At 44.2% G+C, this 19,517-nt stretch overlaps 1 protein-coding gene across 2 annotated transcripts in view; it reads left to right on the forward strand.

Moving 5' to 3' along the window:
* LOC135543308 (interleukin-1 receptor accessory protein-like 1) overlaps positions 1-19,517 on the forward strand; it is a 538,127-nt gene that overhangs the window by 163,496 nt on the left and 355,114 nt on the right. For both annotated transcript variants that reach the window (XM_064970484.1, XM_064970485.1), the window contains exon 3: positions 15,418-15,697. In XM_064970484.1, the coding sequence (XP_064826556.1) occupies positions 15,418-15,697 (280 nt within the window). The remainder of the gene's footprint in view (positions 1-15,417; positions 15,698-19,517) is intronic.

Genomic DNA, 19,517 nt, shown 5'->3' on the forward strand with positions numbered 1-19,517 from the left:
ACTACTATAGTGATACAGAAATTGTAATAGACAAGTTATTGTTGTGCTGTGCCCAGTGTATCGGTCTAAACATGGTGACCCTACAAGCTTCCACTGTAGAATTACATTGACTTGAATGGGGATGCCCACTCTAGTTATCCTATTTCTATGGCTTCCACACACTGCAGCGGTAGAGGACATCCTTAAGTGAAGGTCCGACCCATGTTACAGACGATGACTGTACCTCCCACAGACCTGTTAGCTTGTTTTAACGAGCAGTAGAACATATAGGGAGCACATGGGCAGCCTGCGGTGACCAGAAAACATGTCTGGCTGTGAGTGACATAACATTAAGTGTTTATAGTGAGGCTGAGGCAAGAAGCCCATTTTAAAGGGTCAACCGTGTCTACTTGTCTACTTGTTAACGTGTCTAAATTTCTACGTGTCTATGTGTCTACATTTCTACGTGACTACGTGTCTACATTTCTACGTGTCTACTTGTCTACGTGTCTACTTGTCTATGTGTCTACGTATCTACGTGTCTACATTTCTACGTGTCTACGTTTCTACATTTCTACGTGTCTACTTGTCTACGTTTCTACATTTCTACGTGCCTACATTTCTACGTGTTTACGTGTCTACATTTCTACGTGTCTACCTGTACGTGTCTACATTTCTACGTGTCTACATTTCTACATGTGTACATGTCTACATTTCTACGTGTCTACGTGTCTGCATTTCTACATGTCTACGTGTCTACATGTCTACGTGTCTACATTTCTACATGTATACATTTCTACGTGTCTACCTGTCTACATGTCTACATTTCTACGTGTCTACATTTCTACATGTCTACGTGTCTACATTTCTACGTGTCTACCTGTCTACATGTCTACATTTTTACGTGTCTACTTTTCTACGTGTCTACATTTCTACGTGTCTACATTTCTACGTGTCTAGATGTCTACGTGTCTACATGTCTACATTTCTACGTGTCCACGTGTCTACATGTCTACATTTCTACGTGTCTACATTTCTACGTGTCTACATGTCTACGTGTCTACGTGTCTACCTGTCTACGTGTCTACCTGTCTACATTTCTACGTGTCTACGTGTCTATGTGTCTACATTTCTACATTTCTACGTATCTAGGTGTCTACATTTCTACGTGTCTATGTTTCTATATGTCTACATGTCTACATTTCTACGTGTCTACATTTCTACATTTCTACGTATCTACGTGTCTACATTTCTAGGTGTCTACATTTCTACGTGTCTACATTTCTACGTGTCTACGCTTCTATATGTCTACGTGTCTACGTGTCTACATTTCTACGTGTCTACCTGTCTACATTTCTACGTGTCTACCTGTCTACGTGTCTACATGTCTACATTTCTACGTGTCTACATTTCTACGTGTCTATATTTTTCTACGTGTCTACATTTCTACGTGTCTATATTTTTCTACGTGTCTACATTTCTACATGTGTACATGTCTACATTTCTACGTGTCTACGTGTCTGCATGTCTACGTGTCTACATGTCTACGTGTCTACATTTCTACGTGTCTACATTTCTACGTGTCTACCTGTCTACGTGTCTACCTGTCTACATTTCTACGTGGCTATGTGTCTACATTTCTACGTTTCTACGTTTCTACGTGTCTACATTTCTACGTGTCTACGTTTCTATATGTCTACGTGTCTACGTGTCTACATTTCTACGTGTCTACGTGTCTACATTTCTACGTGTCTACCTGTCTACATTTCTACGTGTCTACCTGTCTACATTTCTACGTGTCTACCCGTCTACGTGTCTACATGTCTACATTTCTACGTGTCTACATGTCTACATTTCTACGTGTCTACCTGTCTACATTTCTACGTGTCTATATTTTTCTACGTGTCTACATTTCTACATGTCTACGTGTCTACATTTCTACGTGTCTACATTTCTACATGTCTACATTTCTACATGTCTACATTTCTACGTGTCTACTTTTCTACATTTCTACGTGTCCACGTGTCTACATGTCTACGTGTCTACATGTCTACATTTCTACGTGTCTACATGTCTACATGTCTACGTGTCTACGTGTCTACCTGTCTACATTTCTACGTGTCTACGTGTCTATGTGTCTACATTTCTACATTTCTACGTATCTACGTGTCTACATTTCTAGGTGTCTACATTTCTACGTGTCTATGTTTCTATATGTCTACATGTCTACATTTCTACGTGTCTACATTTCTACATTTCTACGTATCTACGTGTCTACATTTCTAGGTGTCTACATTTCTACGTGTCTACATTTCTACGTGTCTACGCTTCTATATGTCTACGTGTCTACATTTCTACGTGTCTACCTGTCTACATTTCTACGTGTCTACCTGTCTACGTGTCTACATGTCTACATTTCTACGTGTCTACATTTCTACGTGTCTATATTTTTCTACGTGTCTACATTTCTACGTGTCTACATTTCTACGTGTCTACCTGTCTACATTTCTACGTGTCTATATTTTTCTACGTGTCTACATTTCTACATTTCTACATGTGTACATGTCTACATTTCTACGTGTCTACGTGTCTGCATTTCTACGTGTCTACATTTCTACGTGTCTACCTGTCTACGTGTCTACCTGTCTACATTTCTATGTGTCTACATTTCTACATTTCTACGTGTCTACGTGTCTACATTTCTACGTGTCTACATTTCTACGTGTCTACGTTTCTATATGTCTACGTGTCTACGTGTCTACATTTCTACGTGTCTACGTGTCTACATTTCTACCTGTCTACATTTCTACGTGTCTACCTGTCTACATTTCTACGTGTCTACCCGTCTACGTGTCTACATGTCTACGTGTCTACATTTCTACGTGTCTACATGTCTACATTTCTACGTGTCTACCTGTCTACATTTCTACGTGTCTATATTTTTCTACGTGTCTACATTTCTACATGTCTACGTGTCTACATTTCTACGTGTCTACATTTCTACGTGTCTACATTTCTACGTCTACATTTCTACATGTCTACATTTCTACGTGTCTACTTTTCTACATTTCTACTTGTCTACCTGTCTACGTGTCTACATTTCTACGTGTCTACATTTCTACATGTGTACATGTCTACATTTCTACGTGTCTACGTGTCTGCATTTCTACGTGTCTACATTTCTACATTTCTACATGTCTACCTGTCTACGTGTCTACCTGTCTACATTTCTACATGTCTACGTGTCTGTGTCTACATTTCTACGTGTCTACGTGTCTACGTGTCTACGTTTCTACATGTCTACGTGTCTACATGTCTACATTTCTACGTGACTACGTGTCTACATTTCTACGTGTCTACGTGTCTACATTTCTACGTGTCTACATTTCTACATTTCTACGTGTCTACATTTCTATGTGTTTCTATATTCTATATGTCTACATGTCTACATGTCTACGTGTCTACATTTCTACATTTCTACGTGTCTACATTTCTATGTGTCTACGTTTCTATATGTCTACGTGTCTACATGTCTACATTTCTACGTGTCTACATTTATACGTGTCTACGTGTCTACATTTCTACTTGTCTACATTTCTACGTGTCTACATGTCTACGTGTCTACATTTCTATTTGTCTACATTTCTACATGTCTATATTTTTCTACGTGTCTACATTTCTACGTGTCTACGTGTCTACATTTCTGCGTGTCTACCTGTCTACATTTCTACGTGTCTACCTGTCTACGTGTCTACATTTCTACGTGTCTACGTGTCTACATTTCTACGTGTCTACATTTCTACATGTCCACATGTGTCCATTTCTACTTGTCTACATGTCTACATTTCTACGTGTCTACGTGTCTACATGTGTACGTGTCTATAATTTCCATGTTTACTGTTAGCACCATGTTTCACCTGGCCCTGCTACTCTGTATTTCACCTGGTACACTGACTCAGGGTTTATTCTGCTTCCAGTACAATTTATTTGTTGTTGTACTATTTAACTAGTCTAGTCAGTTAAGAACAGATTCTTATTTACAATAATGGCCTACACCAGACAATGCTGGGCAAATTGTGGGCCACCTTATGGGAGTCCCAATCACGGCCGATTGTGATACAGCTTGGATTCGAACCAGGGTGTATGTAGTGACGCCTCAAGCACTGAGATGCAGTGCCTTAGGGAACTGGGGAACTGAGTTGCAGAGGAGAGGAGAGGAATGAGCCAATTGGACGCATTGGATGATAAGGTGGCTGTGGTCATGTATGACAGGTCTGTGAGTGTCGGTGCTGGGATGGAACAAAACCCTTCACACCTAGTAGCCCCTCAGGACCAGTTAGAGATACAGTTCTCCATCTACACTTTTAGACATTGAGAATCATTTAGTCAGCCAGTCAGCCAATCAGCCAGCCATTCAGCCATCCAGTCATCAGTCAGTCAGCCAATCAGCCAGCCAGTCAGCCATTCAGCCATCCAGTCATCAGTCAGTCATTCATTCAGCCAGCCAGTCAGTCAGTCAGCCAATCAGTCAGTCAGCCAGCCATTCAGCCATCAGTCAGTCAGTCATTCATTCAGCCAGCCAGCCAGCCAGCCAGTCAGTCAGTCAGCCAATCAGCCAGCCAGTCAGCCATTCAGCCATCAGTCAGCCAGCCAGTCAGCCATCCAGTCATCAGTTAGTCATTCAGCCAGCCAGCCAGCCAGTCAGCCATTCAGCCAGTCAGTCAGTCAGCCATTCAGCCAGCCAGCCAGTCAGTCAGTGTAGTTACCGTTTAGTAGTTAACGGGCCTGCTCCCTCACCGCTCGTGTTCCAGGCTCTGTAGAAGCTGTTGTAAGCAGGGACATGTTAATTGAGTTCAATCAAGCTGAGCACTGTGTTTTTTCTGCCAACAGATTACCCATAATTTCTCTTCACTGACTGAAATGAACAATAACCCTGCTCTCCTCCCATCATGTCTGAAACGGCTGAGTCGAGGTAGTCGTGAGAGAGAGAGAGAGAGAGAGAGAGAGAGACAGAGACAGAGACAGAGAGACAGAGCATTCTCTTCACTCAGCTACTACTGTCTATGTTGAATATTTCCATGAAAATAGTTTGATTGAATGGATACACTTTGAAGAGGGAAAATATATTTCCAATCTCTCTCCTCCTCTCTGCTATAAATACTCAATTAAACTGTTGACATTTTCAACATAGCGGTACTCAACTGAAAAATCTATTGGATGTTTTTACTATTACTCATTTTGTATTTTTTTGAACCGATTGAGAACTTTACTACCTTTCTGTCCAAATGAATACAGACTTGGAAATGTGAACCTTTCAGACGAAGCCAAACCGGATCATTTGGAGTTGATAACTTTCCTCTAAAATACAAAGCTGTTTTTATTTGACCTTATTTGACCTGCCACATAATGCTTTATACAGTGCATGTAAATGTGCCGTGTTATTTTGATAAATCAAGAAGTTGAAAACCAACGTGCTTATGCTTTTACACCCAAACACCTTTCAGACGAGGAAACAGCAGTAGGACTAGAGACAGCTCCCATTCTGCACCTGAGAATCCATTCACACTGCAGGAGCCGAGTTGACAGAGGACATGATTCTTGGGGACTTTATCTACGTGAAGGGAGAGACGAGCGAAGACACGCCGAGCTGTAAAAATGAGTGAATGTAGCCATAATGGTCTGTGTTTAATCTGGCCTGATAGGGGTGAAGGAGAGGCAGTGATGGAGAAAAGGCATTATGTCCAGTGTTCCAGTGTTCTAGTGGACACATAGCCAGGACACAGAGCCAGGACACAGAGCCAGGACACAGAGCCAGGACACAGAGCCAGGACACATAGCCAGGACACATAGCCAGGACACATAGCCATTAGTGGACACATAGCCAGGACACATAGCCAGGACACATAGCCATTAGTGGACACATAGCCAGTGGACACATACCCAGCCAGGACACAGCCATTAGTGGACACATAGCCAGGACACAGAGCCAGGACACAGAGCAATTAGTGGCCACATAGCCAGGACACATAGCCAGGACACATAGCCATTAGTGGACACATAGCCAGGACACATAGCCAGGACACATAGCCATTAGTGGACACATAGCCAGGACACATAGCCAGGACACATAGCCAGGACACAGAGCCATTAGTGGACACATACCCAGGACACATAGCCATTAGTGGACACATAGCCAGGACACAGAGCCAGGACACAGAGCCATTAGTGGCCACATAGCCAGGACACATAGCCATTAGTGGCTACATAGCCAGGACACATAGCCATTAGTGGACACATAGCCAGGACACATAGCCAGGACACAGAGCCAGGACACATAGCCAGGACACATAGCCATTAGTGTACACATAGCCATTAGTGGACACATAGCCAGGACACATAGCCAGGACACATAGCCAGGACAAATAACCAGGACACATAGCCATTAGTGGACACATAGCCAGGACACATAGCCAGGACACAGAGCCATTAGTGTACACATAGCAAGGACACATAGCCATTAGTGGACACACAGCCAGGACACATAGCCATTAGTGGACACATAGCCATTAGTGGACACATAGCCAGGAGACAGAGCCATTAGTGGACACATAGCCAGGACACATAGCCATGAGTGAACACATAGCCAGGACACATAGCCATTAGTGGACACATAGCCAGGACTCATAGCCAGGACACATAGCCATTAGTGGACACATAGCCAGGACACATAGCCATTAGTGGACACATAGCCAGGACACATAGCCAGGACACATAGCCAGGACATAGCCAGGACACATAGCCATTAGTGGACACATAGCCAGGACACATAGCCATTAGTGGACACATAGCCAGGACACAGAGCCATTGGTGGACACATAGCCAGGACACATAGCCATTAGTGGACACATAGCCAGGACACATAGCCATGAGTGGACACATAGCCAGGACACATAGCCAGGACACATAGCCATTAGTGGACACATAGCCAGGACACATAGCCAGGACACATAGCCATTAGTGGACACATAGCCAGGACACAGAGCCAGGACACATAGCCATTAGTGGACACATAGCCAGGACACATAGCCATTAGTGGACACATAGCCAGGACACAGAGCCATTAGTGGACACATAGCCAGGACGCAGAGCCATTAGTGTACACATAGCCAGGACACATAGCCAGGACACAGAGCCATTAGTGGACACATAGCCAGGACACATAGCCATTAGTGGACACATAGCCAGGACACATAGCCATTAGTGGACACATAGCCAGGACACATAGCCATTAGTGGACACATAGCCAGGACACATAGCCAGGACACATAGCCATTAGTGGACACATAGCCAGGACACAGAGCCATTAGTGGACACATAGCCAGGACACATAGCCATTAGTGGACACATAGCCAGGACACATAGCCATTAGTGGACACATAGCCATTAGTGGACACATAGCCATGACACATAGCCATTAGTGTACACATAGCCAGGACACAGCCAGGACACGTAGCCATTAGTGGACACATAGCCAGGACACATAGCCATTAGTGGACACATAGCCAGGACGCAGAGCCATTAGTGTACACATAGCCAGGACGCAGAGCCATTAGTGTACACATAGCCAGGACACAGAGCCATTAGTGGACACATAGCTATTAGTGTACACATAGCCAGGACACAGAGCCATTAGTGTACACATAGCCATTAGTGGACACATGGCTATTAGTGTACACATAGCCAGGACACAGAGCCATTAGTGGACACATAGCCAGGACACAGAGCCATTAGTGTACACATAGCCAGGACACATAGCCATTTGTGGACACATAGCCAGGACACAGAGCCATTAGTGTACACATAGCCAGGACACATAGCCAGTAGTGGACACATAGCCAAGACACAGAGCCATTAGTGGACACATAGCCATTAGTGTACACATAGCCATTAGTGTACACATAGCCAGGACACATAGCCATTAGTGTACACATAGCCAGGACACATAGCCATTAGTGTACACATAGCCAGGACACATAGCCAGGACACATCGCCATTAGTGGACACATAGCCAGGACGCAGAGCCATTAGTGTACACATAGCCAGGACACAGAGCCATTAGTGGACACATAGCCAGGACATATAGCCATTAGTGGACACACAGCCATTAGTGTACACATAGCCATTAGTGGACACGTAGCTATTAGTGTACACATAGCCAGGACACAGAGCCATTAGTGTACACATAGCCAGGACACATAGCCGTTAGTGGACACATAGCCAGTACACAGAGCCATTAGTGTACACATAGCCATTAGTGGACACATAGCCAGGACACATAGCCATTAGTGGACACATAGCCATTAGTGGACACATAGCCATGACACATAGCCATTAGTGTACACATAGCCAGGACACAGCCAGGACACGTAGCCATTAGTGGACACATAGCCAGGACACATAGCCATTAGTGGACACATAGCCAGGACGCAGAGCCATTAGTGTACACATAGCCAGGACGCAGAGCCATTAGTGTACACATAGCCAGGACACAGAGCCATTAGTGTACACATAGCCAGGACACAGAGCCATTAGTGTACACATAGCCATTAGTGGACACATGGCTATTAGTGTACACATAGCCAGGACACAGAGCCATTAGTGGACACATAGCCAGGACACAGAGCCATTAGTGGACACATAGCTATTAGTGTACACATAGCCAGGACACAGAGCCATTAGTGTACACATAGCCATTAGTGTACACATAGCCATTAGTGGACACATAGCCATTAGTGGACACATAGCCTTTAGTGGACACATAGCCATTAGTGGACACATAGCCATTAGTGGACACATAGCCAGGACACAGAGCCATTAGTGGACACATAGCCATTAGTGTACACATAGCCATTAGTGTACACATAGCCATTAGTGGACACATAGCCATTAGTGGACACATAGCCATTAGTGGACACATAGCCATTAGTGGACACATAGCCAGGACACAGAGCCATTAGTGGACACAGAGCCATTAGTGGACACAGAGCCATTAGTGTACACATAGCCATTAGTGTACACATAGCCATTAGTGTACACATAGCCAGGACACAGAGCCATTGTACACATAGCCAGGACACAGAGCCATTAGTGTACACATAGCCATTAGTGACACATACATTAGTGGACACATAGCCATTAGTGTACACATAGCCATTAGTGGACATTAGTGTGGACACATAGCCATTAGTGTACACATAGCCATTAGTGGACACATAGCCATTAGTGGACACATAGCCATTAGTGTACACATAGCCAGGACACAGAGCCATTGTACACATAGCCAGGACACAGAGCCATTAGTGTACACATAGCCATTAGTGTACACATAGCCATTAGTGTACACATAGCCATTAGTGTACACATAGCCATTAGTGGACACATAGCCATTAGTGGACACATAGCCATTAGTGGACACATAGCCATTAGTGGACACATAGCCATTAGTGGACACATAGCCATTAGTGTACACATAGCCAGGAATCAAAACGGAGTGCAGCTCAGTCCTATGTGACCATTCATAAATTCTCACTTTCAATAATGACTGTTTATTCATAATTTAAAACTCTAATTGGAAGAAAATATCCAAATGCAATATGAGTTGTGTGTGAGTGACTCTGTGAGTGCATTAAAGACTGGTAGAGATTGTTCTCGTAAGGAGACTTCTCGCAATTAGCTTTTAATTATGCGAAACCGTCTTTGTGATTTCTTGTTTTAGTTACAGATTGCCACAGTGCTCAAACGACGCTTAATTAGTCAGTCGTTGATTAGCAATGTTAGTCCCTGTGTTCCCATGGTAATACAGGGAGGAAAGTAGCACTTTTTTAAGTCATGCTGCGAAAGGTCCCCCAAAACCCAGACCATAGACAGCAGTCTTCCTGTTAATGTCTGCTACTGATACATCACTATCATCTAGCTACCTGCTCTTCAGCCTGAAGTGGCTTGGGGTTGGGTCTCTACTTGAAGAGCATCTCCACAGACTAACACATAGATATGTAGATTTCAGTGGAACTCCACTGTGAAGTCTATGGTCGTTTCAAAAGCAATATTGATGCTTATCCAGTGTCTGCTTTATTGAAATGTGAGTTATTTTTAATCTCTCTCTCCCCCTCTCTCACTTTCACTCTCACCTTCTCTCTCACTCTCTCTCTCTGGCATGGATGAATTATAGGACAACCCCCCCCGTTAATTAGCTGCGGAGTTGTTTCTTGTAAATAAAACATGAATGAAGACTCAATTAGCCAAGTCTGTTGAGTGCTCAGCAGCTGTGCTAGCCAGCTGTTTTAATGGGGGGAAGATAAAGACAGTTGAAACGAGAGCGAGTGAGTGATGGAGGAATGGATTGCACAAGATGGAGGGATAACTGAGCTGAGATCAGAGGCGTTTAAGATGAGAGAGGAATGGATTGCACAAGATGGAGGGATAACTGAGCTGAGATCAGAGGCGTTTAAGATGAGAGAGGAATGGATTGCACAAGATGGAGGGATAACTGAGCTGAGATCAGAGGCGTTTAAGATGAGAGAGGAATGGATTGCACAAGATGGAGGGATAACTGAGCTGAGATCAGAGGCGTTTAAGATGAGAGAGGAATGGATTGCACAAGATGGAGGGATAACTGAGCTGAGATCAGAGGCGTTTAAGATGAGAGAGGAATGGATTGCACAAGATGGAGGGATAACTGAGCTGAGATCAGAGGCGTTTAAGATGAGAGAGGAATGGATTGCACAAGATGGAGGGATAACTGAGCTGAGATCAGAGGCGTTTAAGATGAGAGAGGAATGGATTGCACAAGATGGAGGGATAACTGAGATGAGATCAGAGGTGTTTAAGATGAGGGAGGATTATCATTTTTTCATGAGCATGGCCTTATTTCTATTACAGCATACTGGACAACTGTCATTCATATTCCATTCTCCCAGCTCAATTTCACCATGATTGGTTTAGGCTACATTTAAATGTTTAGTCATTTAGCAGACGCTCTTATCCAGAGTGACTTACAGGAACAATTTGGGTTAAGTGCCTTGCTCAAGGGCACATCGCCAGATTTTTCACCGAGTCGGCTCGGGATTGGATCCAGCGACCTTTCATTTACTGGCCCAACACTCTTAACCACTAGGCTACTACGTGATATTCTAATGTTCCCTGTACCCATCATGAGGTTGCTACAACCTAGCCTATGAATGAAAGTTTACAACGTACAGTAGGTGCACAGGTTGAGATCATTTTTAGTAATCAAGGTGACAGACAGTGACACATTCAATACCGAGTTGCACACTCTTGCCTGCATCTAGCTGATATAGGGTGTAATAATTAGTCCAGTTGCAAACAAGAGTTTCTATTGGACAAATGCAGGTATGTTTATCCCCGTTTCGTTCCATTTACTCCCGTTTAGGAACATTTTACAACAGAAGAGACGCAAGAGTACACCTCTGATCACACGCGAACACAGTTCACTTTCATAGCAGACACTCAAACAGTTCGTTGCGTCTGTAATTTATTCTCGCAACTATCTACGCACTCTCCTCCCTTTTTCAGGAGCCTGTCTTTCAAAGATAATTTGTAGAAATCCAAAATAACTTCACAGATCTTCATTGTAAAGGGTTTAAACACTGTTTCCCGTGCTTGTTCAATGAACCATAAATAATTAATGAACATGCACATGTGGAACGATCGTTAAGACACTAACAGCTTACAGACAGTAGGCAATTTAGGTCACAGTTATATGAAAACTTAGGACACTACTGACTCTGAAAAACACCAAAAGAAAGATGCCCAGGGTCCCTGCTCATCTGCGTGAATGTGCCTTAGGCATGCTGCAAGGAGGCATGAGGAATGCAGATGTGGCCAGGGCGATAAATTGCAATGTCTGTACTGTGAGACACCTAAGACGGTGCTACAGGAAGACAGGACAGACAGCTGATCGTCCTCGAAAGTGGCAAACCACGTGTAACAACACCTGCACAGGATCGGTACATCTGAACATCACACCTGCGGGACAGGTACATGGCAACAACAACTGCCCGAGTTACACCAGGAACACACAATCCCTCCATCGGTGCTCAGACTGTCCACAATAGGCTGAAAGAGGCTGGACTGAGGGCTTGTAGGCCTGTTGTAAGGCAGGTCCTCACCAGACATCACCGGCAACATTGTCGCCTATGGGCACAAACCCACTGTCGCTGGACAAGACAGGACTGGCAAAAAGTGCTCTTCACTGACGAGTTGTGGTTTTGTCTCACCAGGGGTGATGGTCGGATTTGCGTTTATCGTCAAAGGAATGAGCGTTACACCAAGGTCTATATTCTGGAGCGGGATCGATTTGGAGGTGGAGGGTCTGTCATGGTCTGGGGCAGTGTGTCATCGGACTGAGCTTGTTGTCATTGCAGGCAATCAATGCTGTGCGTTACAGGGAAGACCTCCTCCCTCATGTGGTACCCTTCCTGCAGTCTCATCCTGACGTGACCCTCCAGCATGACAATGCCACCAGCCATACTGCTCATTCTGTGCGTGATTTCATGCAAGACAGAAATGTCTGTGTTCTGCCATGGCCAGCGAAAAGCCCGGATCTCATTCCCATTGAGCACATCTGAGACCTGTTGGATAGGATGGTGAGGGCTGGGCCATTCCCCCCAGAAAAGTCTGGGAACTTGCAGGTGCCTTGGTGGAAGAGTGGGGTAACATCTCACAGCAAGAACTGGCAAATCTGGTGCAGTACATGAGGAGGAAATGCACTGCAGTACTTAATGCAGCTGGTGGCCACACCAGATACTGACTGTTACTTTTTATTTTGACCCCTCCTCCCTTTGTTCAGGGACACATCAATTTCTGTTAATCACATGTCTGTGGAACTTGTTCAGTTTATGTCTCAGTTGTTGAATCTTGTTATGTTCACACAAATATGTACACATGTTAAGTTTGCTGAAAATAAATGCATTTGACAGTAAGAGGACGTTTCTTTTTTTGCTGAGTTTAGCTACTAGAACTAACATGTTAGTAAACTTGATACAGTCATGCAGTACAGTGTACAGTCAGCAACAAGCAGTTTAGCAGTTACACCGGTGAGCCCCGTCAGCAATAAATTAATACAACTAAATGCTTACATTGACTTGTAAGACTTCCAGTGTTGGATAGACATAGTCAGCTCGCCAACATAGCATCCCTCTGTTTGAGCCAGGTGTTTGAGTATGCTAAACTATCTAGCTGCATTCGATGCTAGCTAAGTAATTGAAAGTGAAACAAATATTTACTATGAAATATACCTAGCGCTCACTCGTTCTCTCTCTCTCTCGCTTGGTCTTGATTTTGAAAGGAATAAATTTATTAAAAACTGTTAAACTATTGTATTTTTCTTTCTTTGAGTGAACTACTCACCACACTTTAAATGTGCTGCAGTGCTAGCTAGTTGTAGCTTATGCTTTCTTTACTAGATTCATTCTCTGATCATTTGATTGGGTGTATTCAGTGCTGCGCTGTTTTGATTGGATGCTGCGAGAGTTCTGAAAGGTTGCAGGACGTCCTGAGGAAGTTGTCATAGTTACTGTGTAAGTCTATGGAAAAGGGTGAGAACCATGAGCCTCCTAGGTTTTGTGTTGAAGTCAATGTACCCAGAGTAGGACAGAAGCTAGCTGTCCTGCAGCTACACCATGGTGCTACATCAAAGAGTGTTGCTGGGGATACTGTAGACCTTCATTGCAAAACAGTGTGTTTTAATTAATGCTTTGGTGACATGTGAATATATTTACTATAGTTTTATCTAAGAAGGATCACTTTTTAAATGTTTCACTATGTAAAAAAAAAAACAAGTATTCACCGAGGAGGGATGGTCCTCCCCTTCCCCTCTGAGGAGCCTCCACTGGCTGAGATGCTAGCAGATAGTTTTTTGCCTCTGGATTAAATGTTACTTTACACTTCAAAAAGAAAATGGATCATCCTATAATCTGGCGAAAAGGCTGTAGAGATCTCAGGGAGAATCATATCCATTTTATTAGCAATAGCCAAGGCCTCCACAGCCCGGAAGCCTGCATGAAAACTCTGATCCCTACAGCCTTTTCACTGTGTGCGTGCATGCATGTGTGTGTGTGTATTTTGGTGTGTGTATGGCTGGGGGCCCCTGGAACTCTTGTTCCGTCCCTTCAGTGCTCCTTGAGGTAGGCAACTGTGTGAGTGACAGACAGACACCCCACCGATCCAAAATAAATATGCAAACCAACCGAATCAATTTAGGTATTTTCCAATTGATGAGGTGCCTAATGGGGATATGATATGATATGATTGGCTGGTGGTCGGTGACTACTATATGAGATATCATAATGGAGATAAACCTTCAGTGACCCCCAGCCTCTACCTGTAGCTGGCCAATATCAGGAAGGGATTTTTCATTTATTCCCTGAACATTGACATTTGTGGTATTGAAAGAGGACACTGAAGGCAGTTCAGGGTGTACGCTGAGATATTCTCTTGTTTTCTATTGCAGTTTAATGTGAATGAATGTCCTGAGTTGTCCATTAGGATGGAAGTAGATGGCTCTGACAACTGGGCCTGTATGTAATCATTATGTTAGATTGATGTTAAAGAGTCTATAATACAGACTAATACATCTGGATGTCGTATGTGTGCATGTCTGGTGAGAGGATGAATTATGCTTTGGGAAGTCTAATATTGTTATACAATAACGGTAATATGGTGCTTCATACCGTTTAAATACAGAGGTGCTACTTTTTAGTAGTGAGTTTCTCAGAGGACAGTGCCTCCACGGTCTGGTGGTAATGCCATCCAAGTTTTTGGACTTTACACCCGTCTGTCAACCGCCGTGTGCGCCTGGCTCCTCGTCCTCGTTCCGGGTGCGAGTGGTCGTGTGTCTACTCCTGACTCTGCCCTCCCATTGGCTCTCGCTGCCCCGGCTCTGACTAGGTCACAGCTGGTGCTAGTGCTCTGGCACGGCTGGGTGAGCAGACAGCTGTAGGCCCCGGCAACCACAGCTACTACTCTATCCTCTTCTTTTATGTGTTCCACTCTGTCTACATCTTTTCTACTGTTCCTGTGTGGTGGAAATAGCTTAGAGAGGGGTGATAGGTTGGAAGTGTTGCCACTTTGAGATGAAAATGCTACTGGAAACAATTGTAGTGAGGGCAATTATTACTTCCTGATTCATGATGGTCAAATCAATACTGGCAATGCACATAGAGACTTAACTAAGGCCAGTCATTTATTTGACTCTGATCCCACTTCCCAGCGCCAAATACCATTTAAATGATCAGCATATTTCAGCTTGTTTTCCTTTGGTAGGAAACAAATGTGCTTATATTGTGACATTATAACACTTTTATGACGCTCTTATGACAGTCCTATTAATCTACCTTTCCCTCTCTCCTTTCTCCTCAGTGGACGACTGCACGGATTGGTCAGTGGACTACTTGAAATACAAAGTGCTTTTGGGGGAACCGGTGCGGATTAAATGTGCTTTATTCTATGGATACATCAGAGCGAACTACACCCACTCCCAGAGTGTGGGACTAAGCCTGATGTGGTATAAAAGTACAGGACACGGAGACTTTGAGGAGCCGATCTCTTTCGACGGCGTCAGAATGAACAAGGAGGAGGACGCTATCTGGTTTAGACCCACCGAGCTCCAAGACGTTGGACACTATTCCTGTGTATTGAGGTCAGTTGTTCTGTCATGTTCCTGTGTATTGAGGTCAGTTGTTCTGTTATGTTCCTGTGTATTGAGGTCAGGTGTTCTGTTATATCTAGTCAACCTAGAGCAATTTAGTGCTGTTAAATATAACTGCTATCTTATCTGATAGTTGTTGAAGTGCATTGTGGAAATTGGTTATCTTCCTTCCAAAATGGCTGGGTTTCTGTACCTATCCTATTCCTGGTTGTTTACATAGCAGTTGTAGGTAAAAGAGTGGGGGAGAGGAGTTTCTGCAACCTATGCACATAAATCAAGCTGCTTTAAAGTCCTCCCCTGCAGATTACTAATGAATTCTCTAATCCCCAGCCAGAAGAGAGTTGGACCTGGGTCCACACTGTTAGAGGCCCTGCCTCACTTAACATGCTTAAGTTGTTTGTTTGTTTTCTCCGGGGAACAATAAGGTATTAAGTGTCATTGGCAGACCCATAACTCTTAGGCTTCTCAACTCCTGTTCTTTAACGCAGCTATGGAGTCTGGAGCGAGGGAGGAAAGATATGAAGTTGGACAGTTATTCACAGCTGAGAGGTGGTGGGGGAGGAAACAAGAGGTGTAGAGAGACAGAAAAGGAGAGATCATGTACCTCCTCCCCTTGTCGAATACAGACACCCGTCGGAGGACAACATTATCATTTATGAGTTCCATAATGTTGTAAAGTTTCCAGCTTCCTAGGGTTTCATTCCTGTAAAGGTTGTTCGTACCCAGGCGAGTGGGAAGGTCAGAGCAGGTGTCTTGACTTAGAAGACCATAACAACCTGCATTTTAGGCTCAAACACTGCTTGGCTCAACTGGGAGAGGAACCATTGTCTATCCAACATATTGTTTCAGAGCCACTCCTTTCTCCAAACACTGTAAAACCTGATGAATGGTTTCCCCACAACTTTGGAAAGATTGTGGAAGCTCATGAAAATCAAGTTGTTTCTGTGTTTTGACTGAGCTGTCCCTTTAATAAAGGCTTTGAGGTCTATAAAAAAACTCCCAATGCTGTGTTTGCCCTGGTTCTGCCTGCCACACACACACACACACACACATACATCACTAGCACAGTCAGTGTGACCTCTCTCCTTCTTAGCCTCAATTCAGCTGAGAAAATTTGCTCTGCCGTTCAGCAGTGGTAACACTTGCATTCCCCTAGCTAACTGCCCCTTTGCAGCGCAGAGCTCAGAGAGGGATCACAGGCAGGGAACACAGGCTCAGACAGGGAACACAGGCAGGCAGTTAGCCAGGGAGCATGGCTCAGAGAGGGAACACAGGCAGGCAGTTAGCCAGGGAGCATGGCTCAGAGAGGGAACACAGGCAGGCAGTTAGCCAGGGAGCATGGCTCAGAGAGGGAACATAGGCAGGCAGTTAGCCAGGGAGCATGGCTCAGAGAGTTAACACAGGCAGACAGTTAGCCAGGGAGCATGGCTCAGAGAGTTAACACAGGCAGGCAGTTAGCCAGGGAGCATGGCTCAGAGAGTAAACACAGGCAGGCAGTTAGCCAGGGAGCATGGCTCAGAGAGTTAACACAGGCAGGCAGTTAGCCAGGGAGCATGGCTCAGAGAGTTAACACAGGCAGACAGTTAGCCAGGGAGCATGGCTCAGAGAGTTAACAGAGGCAGGCAGTTAGCCAGGGAGCATGGCTCAGAGAGTTAACACAGGCAGGCAGTTAGCCAGGGAGCATGGCTCAGAGAGTTAACACAGGCAGGCAGTTAGCCAGGGAGCATGGCTCAGAGAGTTAACACAGGCAGGCAGTTAGCCAGGGAGCATGGCTCAGAGAGGGAACATAGGCAGGCAGTTAGCCAGGGAGCATGGCTCAGAGAGTTAACACAGGCAGGCAGTTAGCCAGGGAGCATGGCTCAGAGAGTTAACACAGGCAGGCAGTTAGCCAGGGAGCATGGCTCAGAGAGTGAACACAGGCAGACAGTTAGCCAGGGAGCATGGCTCAGAGAGTTAACAGGCAGGCAGTTAGAGAGCAGTTCCAATCCCCCTTCTACCATGATTCTCTATTCTATTCAGTGCTGCGCTAGGTTGTATAGCCGATGCCTGAGGAGGAACACGATCACTCACCGTGGGGTTATTGTGTAATCAGGCCGAAATAGTCCAGCCAGGAGATTTGATTTGGATGAGTGTGTTGCTTTGTAGCTAGTCACAACTGTTCACACCAATTAGGGGCAACACTTAATATGCTATAATCATAAGGAATAATCCCATTGTTATGTTCTTTGCCACTGTGTGCCGTCAACTTTTACCAATCTCCAGGTCCGTAGGAATCGTCCGAAGAGGAAAGAGGTTTTTCTCTAGGGTTTTGACAGGATGCTTCTGGTTTTAATTCCAACAATGTGCTTTAATTGAATTGTTCAAGAATTTATGTTATTGATTGGCTGGAGACTGCACATACTGTAATGGCTGTTGGTGGAAGAAGGTGAGGACCAAGGTGCAGCATGGTACGTGTTCATCTTTGATTAGTTGAACTGAACACTGAATAGCAAAACAACAAAGAGAACAACCGAAACAGTTCTGTCTGGTGCAGACACAAAAACAGAAAGCATCTACCCACAAAACCCAGGTGGGAAAAGGCTACCTAAGTATGGTTCTCAATCAGAGCCAATAATAGACAGCTGCCTCTGATTGAGAACCACACCCGGCCAAACAACAAAGAAATCCAAAATATAAAAAATGAACATAGAATGCCCACCCTAGTCACACCCTGGCCTAACCAAAACAGAGAATAAAAGCCTCTCTATGGCCAGGGCGTGACACATACCTTATCGTTGATTAAAACCTATTTTCTCCAAAACAGAAACTTTTCTGGAAATATTTTCCCGATAACTAAAATACATTTTCTTGGTCCTAGAGTCATGACTCTCCTTACTCCACTCCCTGACTGTTTTACCACAACTGCCATGTAAACGACCAGGCCTAGGATAGGTACAGCCATGTTGGGAGGCAGATAGCCGATTCCCACATTGCACTTAAAAAACTATCAAATATCACTTTGATTTAATAGCACTAAATTGCGTATCACAGCTCCACAGCATCGGACCTTAATTTGATCCAGAGGACATTGAGGGGAGTTACAATTTTCAAAAGATGTAATAAAACAATTATAATATGAACATTTGCATAAAATGGTGTTACAAAGGTTTTCAACCGACAGCGACATTATGTTTCCCAGGTAGAAATCCTTGGCTCTCAAACATGGCATGTGTGTTTCTGTGAGACATATCATCACATTGCCCTGCCTGTAATGAGGCAGATTTGGTTCAGATTTGGTTGGACATAAGGAAACATGTTATCTCCCTAAAATTAATCTGGAGGATTAATTTAGTCCAAATCTATTACCAAGTACGCTACATGCCATCATACTGCCACGCTCCATGCTTTTCTGATCAACAGATTGACTTCTGAAACATGTTATTAACACTAAACATTAACATCGGAATATCTCTGACATTTTAGTATCTGTCGGAAGATTGCCATTTTAGTCATACAATGAACAGAGAACCGAAAAAGAAGGTTTGCAATTGTGAACAAGCCTTTTCCTTTTCTCTGTAGCTCTCCCTAAAGAGAACATATCACTGGATTGCTTTCCAAGTCAATAAACGTTACACTTCCTTGTCACGTTGCATTGCTGCTGTCTGGCTGTGCAGCCTGTGGTAGTGAAAAGAGAAAACCTGTTACAGTATTGTGTATTAATAATTATATAGTAATAACTTATTAACCTCTTCGGTTAAGGACGTCTTTTCTTGAATGGCTCATTAGTTCCCTTCATTGTAGGTTGTTTTTAGTGGAGAGCGTCTGCCAGTTA

This window comes from Oncorhynchus masou, chromosome 7 (assembly GCF_036934945.1).
Source record: "Oncorhynchus masou masou isolate Uvic2021 chromosome 7, UVic_Omas_1.1, whole genome shotgun sequence".
Lineage (NCBI taxonomy): Eukaryota > Metazoa > Chordata > Actinopteri > Salmoniformes > Salmonidae > Oncorhynchus > Oncorhynchus masou.